General features: G+C 36.3%; 1 protein-coding gene across 2 annotated transcripts in view; it reads left to right on the top strand.

The window, feature by feature from the left end:
- The window catches only part of LOC724468, a 338,444-nt gene that overhangs the window by 243,605 nt on the left and 81,573 nt on the right, over positions 1-13,266 (top strand). For both annotated transcript variants that reach the window (XM_026445880.1, XM_026445879.1), the window contains 2 exons: positions 7,434-7,572; positions 8,775-8,839. In XM_026445880.1, coding sequence (XP_026301665.1) covers positions 7,434-7,572; positions 8,775-8,839 — 204 coding nt within the window. The remainder of the gene's footprint in view (positions 1-7,433; positions 7,573-8,774; positions 8,840-13,266) is intronic.

Raw genomic sequence — 13,266 nt, 5'->3', positions numbered from 1 at the left:
ATTTGAATTATAAATTGCACAAAATTTCGTAATTGATTTCCACGAAAACTAATCAGATAATACTCGTTCCACGATTTCTCTTTGCTTTTAATTTGATCCAAGCATATTATATATTTTAACAAAAGTAACTCCAATCGAATTAGGAAAATTTATAAGAAAATTCCACGTACCCAAATGAAAAAGCGAATTCCACTCGAACTAATAAATTCTCCAACATCGATATCCCCTCCCTACGAAACGGGGATAAATAATCAATTAATCACGGATAATAATAATATTTTCCTCGCCCCTATATCGCGAGGATATCTCAACAGCCGTTAAACGAAAAAACGGGATTTTCCGTTTATTTTGCCACGCCATCTCTCCCCCCTCCCTTCTTTTTCTTTCTTTCTTTTTTTTTTTTTTTCAGAAAAAACCCTTTGGACAATACAACGCGATACAACGGTGGCGGCAATTTTTCATTCTTTATCCCCGGCACAATCCATTTCACCGGTATTCAAGCACCCGTAACGACTCCTGCGTGGCTGTAATTTATCCCAAAAATGGCCCACGACAAAATACAACGCCCTTCCCCCTCCCGCCCCTCCCCCCCTCGCCGAAGAGTCACGTGGCCGAAATTTCTTGATTAGAGGACGACGGCACGCGATCCTCCGCGTTGATTTCCGCTCGATCAATCCTCGAACACCGTGGTGTTGGGAAAATCTCGGTGGGGGAGGGGGGAAGAGAGGAATCGTGGCTCGACTCGCTGACGCCGCTCAAAAGCCTCGCAATCCCATTATTGTCCTGAAAGAGGTGGAGGAGGAGGAGGAGGAGGAGGAGGTAGATGGCGCGAGTGTGTTCTTGTATATGCGCGCGGGGAGGGGCAGAGTGTTGATTTCTTTAGAAAATTGAAATCCCATCCGTCCAATCCGTCGGAATATGGATTTAATTTTCGCGATCGAAAGTCGCCGCAAAGTGAAGAAGAAATCGAGTTTCGCTCGAAGTTTTGCTGGCTCGATTGAATGTTTATTTAATTTTGTTTGGATTCGAATGAATCTGGTATGTATATATATATATACAGAGAGAGAGAGATTGTAATAGAGGTTCTTAACGTTTTTTTTTAATTTGGATAAATAATATTAAGAATACTACTTTCCTTAATTTAACGTTAATTTTGCATTTATTCGATATAAATAATTTATTTTTTTGCTTAATGTTCAAATTGTTGTAAGATTTTAATATAGGCGAAAATGAGACATCTCACTTCTTTTTCCAAAGCTATCCTCCAAATACATTATTTACACCTTTTCCATCAAAATGGCCAATTCCATACAATTCCATCGAAAATCGCTAAAATGAAATCTTATATTTTTATAAAAAAAAAAAAAAAGAGATGGAATAATCGAGTGAAAAACTGGAAGAAAATCGAGAGAGAAAGAGAAAGGAAGACCCATTCGTTAGATCGTGCATAGTTTCGAGGGGTTGAAATCGATAGCAGGTGGTCTCTGGAGCTACTACCTGCACCCCTTCGCCCTTTTTGGCTGGCGTCTCACCGACCACCCTCAGGCATTTATTTATTTCCATGCGGTTCGAATACCGCGGCCTGCCTCTCCTGTTTTTCGACGTGGTTGTAAAGAGAAAGGGAGGTATGGCGGAGAAAGAGCTTTTTCATATTGTCCAACACTCGTTGTTTGTCGCGTTGAAAATGAATGTCAGTCGATACGCAGTGACATTCTTTACTTTACTTTACCGTGGAAAAGAGAAGGAAAAGGAAAAAGGAAAAAAGGAGTAGGATGATAAGATGATGTGGAAAATGAGGATTAGCTCGGTCGATAAAACAGCGTTTGCATTTTTTCGATCTCAAACTCGTTCCCCCGTGTAAACGTAGTATTAAGTTGAAACGATCAAAATTTGATTTATGCTTGCATTTAGGCAACTTTTAGTCGGTCAACTTCGAATCTAATATAACATTTCCAATAAAAGTTATTCGGAGCCGCGTTTAACTATAAGCATAATCTTGCAGTTGAACCGTCAGATTTTCTAAAAATATAGATATACGAGTTAATCGAACGTTTCGAATCATTTCAGAATCGCCAACGATGATGCATTTCGTACACAAATATCTAAATGAAAACTGATGTTAATTAAAAACCGCTTTTAACGATTGTGGAAACAAATAATCCGAAAAAATCTGAAAAAATCAATTTTGCCTTACTTCGATAACTTTATTATTAACCTTTACCTATTTTTTCGATCCTAACCTAAATTTGACCTAGAAATTTAACTTAATTTAACTTGATATAAACGCTGCTTTCAAGTTGCCAGTTTTTTCAAATTAATCGAGCAAAGGAGCCATTCCATCGTCAAATCCGTTCATTCCTCTATTTCTGATCGATCGGTCTGCAATCATTCGATCGTTAATGTAAACGCGGCTTGAAATCTTCAATCCGCGCTGATTGACCAACTGGATTTCAAATCGATCGTTGGATCAAAAGTTGTCTAACGGCTCAATCGTTCGACATTCGTTTTTCAATCGGGCAGCGAAAACCGGACAATGTGGAAGAGGCTCAAAGGGTGGATGGAGGGTTGTGGAGAAGGGTAGGGGGTGAGCCACGCGTGATTCACTCGTAAAATCCGCGGGCGAGACTCGAAATCCGTAATCACAGTTCGCACCAGCAGCTATCCAGGATCTCACCCCATCCGACAGAAGGGGTGAGAGCCACCCCTGCCTCCTTCGAATGGAACGAGAGGGGAGAAAAAAAAATGGAATGTTTCGCGGTGGCTCTTTTCTTCCCTCGTCCTGTCACGAAATCGAATCTTCCCTATTCTTCTCTCTCTCTCTCTTTCTCTCTTTCTCTTTGTTGTTTTTCATGTTTCGATCTGTTTCTCTATCCCTTGTCTCCCGTTTCTCACCCTCGCTCGGAAGGGCGCGATTTCTGTTAACGATAAGAACTCGGGATTGCGCGTAAATGTCCCCGTTTTTCTTCGCGGTTTAATTCTTTCTCAATGGGATAGTGCAAGGGGAGAGGTATTGCGAGTTACGAGGGCTATTCGTGTTCATTCGAGAATCATAGATTCTTTTTTAAAATATGCTTTTATTAATAATTTAAGTTGTTGAACTTTGAGAATAAAAGTTATTGGATGAGGATAATATGATATTAATAATATTGAAGTTATTTTGGACATTTATAAAAATTGAAAAAATGTAAATCTATTTGAGGTTATGTTTGTTTGAGTTAAGAGTTGCTGTAGATGGCGTTGTCGAATCCAATATGGAAGATACGTGTGTTGTGGTTTGATTAATGATTTAATGATTAAAAATTTATATTGATTTCTCTAAATTTTGGAGTTTAAATCAATAAGATTATTGCCTTGTGACAATAATAATTTATATTAACTAAATATAATAAAAGTATTTAATAAAATAACAATTTATAGAAATTTTTAACTGAGATATTAAAAAAAGAAATCACAAACTTAATAATTTAATAATCTCGTGCTTAGAAACCGTATAAAATTAACAAATATTTTGTAGACTTGTAGATATTATATTCTAATGTATTCCATACATTCTTCCAAGTTATTTTGGACATTTATAAAAATTGAAAAGATGTAAATCTATTTGAGGTTATGTTTGTTTGAGTTAAGAGTTGCTGTAGATGGCGTTGTCGAATCCAATATGGAAGATACGTGTGTTGTGGTTTGATTAATGATTTAATGATTAAAAATTTATATTGATTTCTCTAAATTTTGGAGTTTAAATCAATAAAATTATTGCCTTGTGGCAATAATAATAATTTATATTAACTAAATATAATAAAAGTATTTAATAAAATAACAAAGTTTATAGAAATTTTTAACTGAGATATTAAAAAAAGAAATCACAAATTAATGGTTAAACTTAATAATTTAATAATCTCGTGCTTAGAAACCGTGCTTATAAAATTAACAAATATTTTGTAGACTTGTAGACATTATATTCTAATGTATTCCATACATTCTGTCAAAGATGAGAAGAAAAATTGTTTCCCCTCCGCGAAACACGATTTAATACTTGGCGGATGTGTAAAATGTGAAAGGTGTACTTTCCCCACAGGCGTGGCTCACTGAAAAAACTTTCGAAAATGACAGGCGTCAATATCAGCGTCCCCTTTGACGATAAGTAACAGGCAGGCGGGAACTCTTAAAACGTTTCCTTCGCGTTTTATTATTCTATCAACATCCCTCCAGGCAAAAGTGGCCCCCTCCCAAAAAAGGAAGGGAGGGAGGAATAAATTTTTTATTTTTTTATTTCGTATTAAAACCGAAGAGACAACTGTTTTATCGACCGAGGACGAGTCACGAAACGCTCTATTAAAAAAGGAAAAAAATGAGATGAAAGGAGGAAAGAGAAGGGACGTGCCGTTCAATTCGATTATTTTCTCTTAGCTAGTGTCGCTGCTCGTTCCAAGCTCGATCTTACAACGAAAAGAAACAAAGAGAAAGAGAGAGAGAGAGAAATAAAGATAGGTAAAAGGAGAGAAGAAGAGAAAGTGTGAGAATGAGAGAGAGACAAATACATAGACAGAAATAGAGACAGATATAGAAACAGAAACATGAAAAAGAGAAAGAGAAAGAGAGAGAAGAGAGGGGGCGAGAACAATTTCCACAATTAGATGAATCAACACTCCAACACGATGACGGGGTGACGACAATAACAGCTTTTATTTACGCAGCTTTTACTTAAAGATGCGACTGGAAAATGTCCTTGCTATTCGTTCCACCCTGGAATAATATTTTTCTTCTCCTCCCCCCGGAACGTTCAGGCCTGGAACGAAATCTAATTAACCCTTCATTAAGAGTCACGCAACCCTCCCCAATCATCGTTTATTTATTTATACCTTGAGGTTTCCTTTCTTTTTTTTTTTTTTTTCAATCAAGATAATTATAACGTAGAATCAACCGAGGTTATTTCTTATTAAAGCAACGAGGATTGATTTGTTTGTAGAGGTTCGTCTGTGCTTTATTACGAGATTCATTCACGTCATTCTGTCGAGCAATGAGATTTGTTAATTTGTTCTTTTTCTTTGGAAGGGAAACTTGAATATTATCGTTCCATTTGCGAATTGTGGATACTTCGTAATCATGTTAATTATATACTTTTGTAGATAGTGAAATTATGAATGGAAGAGAAAATTATGTGTTTTAAAATTAGAGAGGTGATTCTTCGAGATAAAATAAGACAAGAATCAAGAGCAAAAAAATTTTATTTTCGATTTTGTTTTTTAGTTATTAACAATTGAAAATTGATGGAATTATTATCTATTAATGCGAGTGAATATTGAGTGATTTTCAATTATCAATAATTAAAAATTAAATCGAATATATGGAATTTTCTTATTCTTTCAGCTTATTTTTTTTTTTTATTTGAAGAATTACCTTGGATATTTTCTAATATTATTTTCTATAAACATTTTTTATACATATTCATGGTTCTATTCAATTATTAAATTTATTTAAATTTTCAACTTTATATATGCAAACGATTCGAATAATAACGTTCAAAATAATTTTAATGCTTCACTTGATATATATTTTTCATTCCTTATTTATCTGTTTTCCAGTTTTATCGATATTTTTTGAATTTTATTTTTATTTTTGATATTTACCTCATTTTTTTTTCATTCAACAATTAGATAATTTATACAGAATGGTATATTTTTGAAAGATTTATTTTGTTTACATTTGATTGTGAATTCAAATATAAAAAATTAAAAAAAATTTGAGGAATGAAAAAAGAAAAGTTGAATTTGGATTCTCAGATACAAATCTGGATGTTCAAGTATTTAAATATTCTGAATATTTGAGTACTCAGATTCAATACCAATAGATAATCGAATATTCGAATATTCAAATTCAAATTTAAATTATTAAATATTCTAATATATTTAGATTCAAATTTGGATACTTTATTCAGATTCAAATCTGAATGATGGAATATTCGAATTCAATTTCAAATATTCGAATATTCAAATTCAAATTTGAATATTCTATTCAAATTCAAATCTGAATGATGATGGAATATTCGAATTCAATTTCAAATATTCGAGTATTTAAATTCAAATTTAAATATGTTATTCAAATTCAAATCTAAATGATGATGGAATATTCGAATTCAATTTCAAATATCTGAGTATTCAAATTCAAATTTAAATATTTTATTCAAATTCAAATCTGAATGATGGAATATTCGAATTCAATTTCAAATATCCGAATATTCAAATTCAAATTTGAATATTCTAAATTTCTATTCAGATTCAAATCTGAATAGAATAAATATTCAATTCCAAATATTCAATTATTTAGATTTAAATTGGATATTCTATTCAAATTCAAACCTAAGAGAGATTAAATATTCAAGTCTAAATATTCAGATTCAAATTTAGATATTCTATTCAAAGATTCAAAATTTAGATATTTTATTCAAATTTAAATATTCCACTTACATTCAAACCTGAATTATTAAATATTCAATCCCAATATATTCGAATATTCAAATTCGAATACATTTTACTACTCAGATTCAAATACTAATATTCGAACTCGAATTCGAACACAACATTCATATCTCAGAAAAATCCAAGTTCTGATTACACCAAGGTACTCAAATACTCAACCAGCCAATCCCATCATCTCCACCGCGAAATCTCCGCAGGGATCCAATCCTTTCTCTCGTTCCAATATCCACGCGGAAGAAAATGATCCATCGAGCCATGACCCGATAAACTATTATAATTCCTCTCAAACGAATCGGTCTCGAGATAAAGGATACACGTATCGAATCAGCGAGGAAAAATGGGATACAGATCTCGATACGAGTGTGTACGAGCAGCGCGCAGTAGTCAGGTGAGGGAAAGGAACGATGCACGAGGGACATCGGCATGGTTTCGATTATCGTCGATAACTCGGCTCGATGTATCCCTTTCCATAGCTATGGCTATGGTTCCCGGAAATTCGCTTCACCTCCCCCCCCTCCCCCTCCCTCCAGGATTATCCCGTCCGGGAAATTCCTATCTCGACGCCATTGGTTATGCCCTTCCCCTCAACTCAACCCTTATTTTCGATGATTCCAAAGGGTGGTCCCTGGCCTCTTTGTCTTCGATCTTCTCCCCATTTGTCTCGAATTATACATATTGTCTAAGAGAATATTCCGTTTGGAAATAATATTTTTTTTTCCCCCTCTCTTTCTTCGTTTAAGAGAAATTTTAAAGAAAGAGCTTCTGAATATCTCTGAATACCTTTATAAATAGATTAGTATTTCTTGCGTATATATACTGTATGTATGTATGTAGATGTCTGTCAATTCGTCGAATCATGAAAGATTGTTTCGAAAATTAACTTAAATGACAATTAATCGAGCTTTATCTCAATTTTATCAAAAATATAATGTTTGTTTTTTTATTGTTTTGTTGCAGAATGCACATTTCCACCCAAGTGGGAGGGCACCTGGTTTCAAAGTGGAGTCAGACAACCGATCCTGATCTCCAGGAATGAATTGTCCAGCAAGGGCAGGTGCCTGCACAACGAGGGCGACAAATTTCTTCTTGTCGACCAGTGAGTACACCTTTTCGCCAAATGAAATAATTTCCTTTCATCGATTAATTTTCATCCTAAATTTTAAAAAAGTCCCTATACCTACTTTATATAATAATAGTAATAATAATTATCATTGTTCACGAAATATTTAGCAAGTTATCCACGATTGTGCACAAATGAGTTTGTACAAAAAAAAAATCCCAAACGGATATTAGTATCGATCAATAGGAAAGATGGTTGGAAACGGTCCAACCAACCTTAACCAATCGCGTTAAAAGCGTATTCGAAACTTGGAGGAGGACTCGATCATCGAGCGAGTCACGCCGAAAATCACGGAAACTCAAAGTTAAATCCAGAAACGGAAGTTTCGTGGAATGTCAACTCGTTAGAAAGAGGCGACGTCCGGGGGATTCGTTCGGGGCAATACGTTCGAAAGTTTCGTCTTCTGGTAGGGATTAAGAGGGAGGGAGGGGTTTGCAGTTGTTTCTTCGCGGGGTGGGAAAGGAAAAGGGGAGTGTAATGCTCGTGTCACACGAAGCAAGTTCTCGTGGAGATTTTTATCGGCCTTTCTCTCTCCCTCCCTCCCCTTCTCACCTCGCAAATCGATATTGCGTCGTTCGAGATAAAGGAGAGGGGGAGGGGGGGGAGCGAAAGTAACGTTCGAGAATTTAAAGTTAAATTATCCTGTTTATAAAAAACGTTTCTTTTTTTTATAACGAAATCTCGTATCCTTTGTAATTTTGTTTTTATTTTTTATTATTAAGATAGAAGAAATCTTGCCTCGACGGAAACGAATTTGTTTCTCGTTACGATAATGCGTGGAGTTTTAGATAAGAGATAGATAAGGATAAAAATTTATTTAACTGGAGGACAATTTTTTGCCTCGATTAACACGAGCGAAATTACGAATATTGATATATAATTTTATTTCTATCTTATTTGAAGATAATAATTCGAAGTGATTCGAACAATCCGGGTATTAATTCGGTCAATTGTCCCGTCTCAAGCTCGTCGAACCAACTCCTCGTTAAGACACCGCCAACACCGTCTTAACGAGAAGCGAAATTCGAAAACAACGGGCTTTTCTCTCCAAAAAAAAAAAAAAAGAAAAGGAAAAAAGAAAAGAAACCGTAAAACAGGGAGAGAAAGCGTTCTAATTCCAACGAGCGATATCGAATCGAGAAGCTTGAATAAGAGGGACCTCTGTTTCTCTGTTCCAGAAAATCCTGCTACCGTTGCGTCGTCATTCACGAGAAGCACTCGAACGTCCTCCAGTACAAAGAAAGTAAGTACAATCCCGAAAGAACGTTGGAAGATACCTCCTTCCTCCTCTCTCTCTCTCTCTCTCTCTCATTCCTTCCTTGTCTCTAACTCCTCCTCCGGCCGTCCAGATGTCGTTGTCCTCGTCCCACGAATGACCCCTACCTCCTAATAGCCGTTGTTTCGCTCTGATCGATAACGATTTCCCAGGGAAATCCATTCATTAATTAGAATGCCGATCGGTAATTAAAAAGCTCGGAAGATGACGGAGGAGGGGGGGGGGAAGGAGGAAGGTCGAGGAATAATTCTCGAGGAAGAAGTTAACGACTTTCGTCTCGTTTATGAAAACGGGAGGGAGAGAGAGAGGGAGGGAGACGAAACAACGATGGTTCTGCTAATTCGAAAGAGGGAGGGGAGGGCGCCCTCGTTCACGACGAGGAAAAGAAATCGAGTGCTCTTTGAAATTCCATCACTCTCTCATTCGTTAATACGAATGGAAATACGAATTGAACTTTCTGGTGATAATGGGGGTGGAGAAAGAGGGGAGGAGTCTCGTTTCTAGATATTTATTTATCCATTATCGTTTTGTGGATTGTATCGCTCCCTGAGAAACACATAGAGATTTTTAAAACTGGATTTTTTAGGTTATGTTATCACATCGTGCTTAGATCGAAGCATGAAAGTATTTGAAATAATTTTTCAAATTATATCGTTGTAATATATTCGATATACTTGATATAATTAATTGGAAGAATTAAATACTACGAATAATTACTTCGAATAAAACGAAAGGTAAAGTTTTTTTCATATAAGATGTATAGATTTATTGAACGAAAGATCGTCGATATAAACGATGGTAGCGCGATACTAGCGCCACGTGACCATTAACTAATAATACACGTATATACGTATTCACTTCTTTCTGCTGTTTTTCTTTTCAAGTAATTCAAATTACCATTCCAACAAATCCAAAAAAAAAAAAAAAAGGATATTTTTAACACGGTATTAGAACGATTTATGACCCATATATCCCATTTCAAAAGTTTCAAGTGACAAACAGACTCGAATTTTCCAGAAACCATTCGGACTCTGTTGCGCGAAAATTCTCTCGAGGGACGAGAGAGATACCCAATAAACTTGCCGCTTGTTTACGCACTCAAAGAAGAAAAAAGAAAAAAAAAAAAAAACTCGCAAAGCACGCTCAAATTTTTGAGGGAAGGATTCTCACGAAAGTCGTTGAATCCAGAACCGAGTCGAGGAGGGGGAGGAGAGGTATGGCTTTGAAGCGGTGTGCTCGCTCGAAGGGCGCTTTTACCCCCTAGTCTAGGATCGCGCAACGAAGTTTCCTGATAATTCTATTCGCCCCAACGTGGCTCATAGACGATAGCAGCCTCTTTTTTCTTTTCTTCTTTTTTTTTTCTTTTTCTTTTTCATTTTTTTTTTTTTTCAAACCCGCTAACGACACTTTGATCCTCCGACTGTGGTCGTAAGTGATGCGCTTCGCGGGCAGGGGGAACGACGCGAGTGGAGGGGGGTGGACAGACTGGGATAGTAAATATGGATCCGGATGAAAAAATGGGTTAGGCGAAAAGCACGGTACTGGTTTGCTCGAACGATACGATCTCGTTTATACGACGAGTGAAATTTTGTATGATTCGTTCGTGATTTTTTTTTTTTATTCTTTTTAAGAATTCCAATGGTTTCATACATTCAAGTTTTTTATCGCACTAGTAAATAGTTATTGCGACGAAAAATTGTAAGATTTGAATTGAACTTTGTTTTAAATAGAATTTATTGAAAAGGATGAAATATGATATTTTTATACGTGAATTTAATAACAGTGTATATTACATATTATGAGATGATGTATTATTTTAAAGGGGAAGAAGAAATACGTATCTGTTACTCAAATTTTAAACTATTTTATTTACTCATCCTATATAAATTATTTTGTCAAAGATGTTTCCAAATTGAAAACGAAATCTTTACAAGTTTAATTGATCGTTTATTATTAAAGCTATGAATTTTCTCAAAATTCTTCTTCAAAGTTTCTCTGTCAAGAAGACTGACCGATTTGAGAATTTCAATACATCTTTTTTTCACTTCTTTGGAAAACCAGTTGAAAACCAATTGAAAACAAGTACGCCACTGTTCATTGTTCGACCACAAAACAACCGGCTATGATTATTTGAAAGGGACAAACGAATTTGAAACGACCTGGAGGACGAACGGAGCTCAAGAGAAAGGAACGGCGCTGGCAGGTGGAGTTTGGCACTCGAGCCAAATCCTGAAGAGGAAAGGAGAGGAGATGGATAGATAAGAGAATATAAAGTGTGACAAACAAAGCGCAAAATTTAGCAAAATTCGCAAAGACGGATTAAAATATCGAAGAATCGAGTCGAATCTCCTATTTAATTTTATCATCTAGCTCAATTGGCTTTGATTTTAATCTAATTGCTAATTCCAAATTTTTGATCTTTATTTCACTTCCACTACTTGCGCCTCTAAAGAATTAAAAACGTGCGAATCCATATTTTAATTCCGTATCTCCAATCAATTTTCATTATTTTTTATCGTGTCGTTCCATCTCTATCATCAGATGAAATTGTCTCACTTCGTCCGCCAGAAAAAAGTGGACAGAATCCTTGCCTTTAAATATTCCAATCTCTTTTCGTTCGAACACCCTGTACATGACAAAAAAAAAAAGAGGAATACCAAGCTCTCGCGTCCGCATTTTTCGACGATTTATCAAAGTCCCTCGGGCCCTTCTCTCTATCTCCTTCCCACTCCCTTTTCCCTCCTTTTTTATCGGATTTTAATCTGCATAGCGTCACATCGGTTGGCTGCAGGCTTCATTCGGACCAGAGGCAAATATGGCGGGATAAATGTGGGTCACCTCTTGTAGAAAAAGAAAGGAAAAAAGGGGATGGAAAGCGGGGACGACGTTAGACAATGACGCAAGGTGGATCGAGGAAAGGCTCGTCACGCCAACTGAACGGGAATTCAAACTCCTCTACCTTAATCATTCCTCTCTGATACATTAGGGGATTGTTTGGAAATGAGACGTGATGAACGTGAGGAAGAGGAAAAGTCTCGTCGTCGATCGCTCCCTCCGCTTATTTGTCCGAGGAATTATCCGTCGTTTTTGTTGGCTGGAAAATGTTTGATTATCTTGGAAATCTTGGGGGAGAAAGTAGGACGAATTATGGGGAAGGGGACCTCTAGCCTGAAGGAGCTTCGCGTTTTCGAAAAGTCGAGCGATCGTTGCGCCTCCTCTTTCCGTGACCCGACTTCTCGATTGTCGAGAGAGCAGCGTTTTCAAACCTTTGTTCCCACGGCCAGTGTCTCGAATATGGAATAAAACGGGATACTTGTACAAAAATCGAAGCTAACGAATTTTAACGGTAAATAAATTTCAACTCGTCGCCTGTTTCGCTCGTGTTTGTTCTAATTTTACAAAATTTAGACGTTTAATTACCTTTATATTGGGGAAATGTTAATCTGAAGAATAGATTGAGTTTCATTCGATATTAAATCCTGACAACTTTGCCTTTAACCGAAACATAACATTACTTTATGACAAGCAAACAGATAAAAGATAACCACTGTGATAATTGAAACACTTACGAGCTTCCATAACCTCACTTTTTGATGAGCGATCAATGTATGCAACACGATATTTAATACTCCCAATATCCAAGCTATAATCTATTCGCGCGCTTCTCATTTTCATTTCCATCTTATAACTTGTTATTAAAAAAGAGAAAAAATTCATAACCTAACCTTAAAAATTAAAAAACCGTTGTTCCAGAGGCTGATGATAAACTTTCCGTCAAAGGAGCACAACATCGTTTCGATAATATGCGAAAAATAAGAGGAATAATGATAAAAAAAGAGGAAGAGGTATTATGCAAAGAGCGTCGCTCGATTTGCCCCGAGCGCGCCTGCCGCGTTCTCCAGTTGTTCGTTAAAAAAGTTAAAACCGCCCTCCTCTCAGTTTCTCCGTGTTTCACCCTCGCTCATTAACTAAACATACGCGAAATAAAAGCGTAATTTGCGATTCGCGCGCGCGAGTCGACTGGAAAGACTTTAACAAGCACTCGTTGCGTTGGTTGGCAGGCCTGTTTCGTCGAGAAAGTTTAAGAGGCGGAATTACTGTCAGCCGCGGAAAGCGCGCGCTTTAAATTTAATTGGCCGCGAGCTCGGTTGATAAGGAAGAATTCGCGCCAAATTTTAATTTGTTCATTGGAATAAACACGGGATTGCACTTTTTGCCTTCCAAGACCGAAATTCACTCAACTGTTAGAAAAGAGTTGGAGGAAGAAGAATTAATAAAAATAATAGAATTATTTTGGTAATTTGATAAGGTCATAGTTGACGAAATGAATAAATATTACAAACGTATAAAATTATAGGTAGAAAGAGAATAACGATGAGTATTTGTATATTTGT

Source organism: Apis mellifera, linkage group LG16, assembly GCF_003254395.2.
Source record: "Apis mellifera strain DH4 linkage group LG16, Amel_HAv3.1, whole genome shotgun sequence".
NCBI lineage: Eukaryota > Metazoa > Arthropoda > Insecta > Hymenoptera > Apidae > Apis > Apis mellifera.
This window is presented reverse-complemented; position numbering and strand designations above follow the sequence as displayed.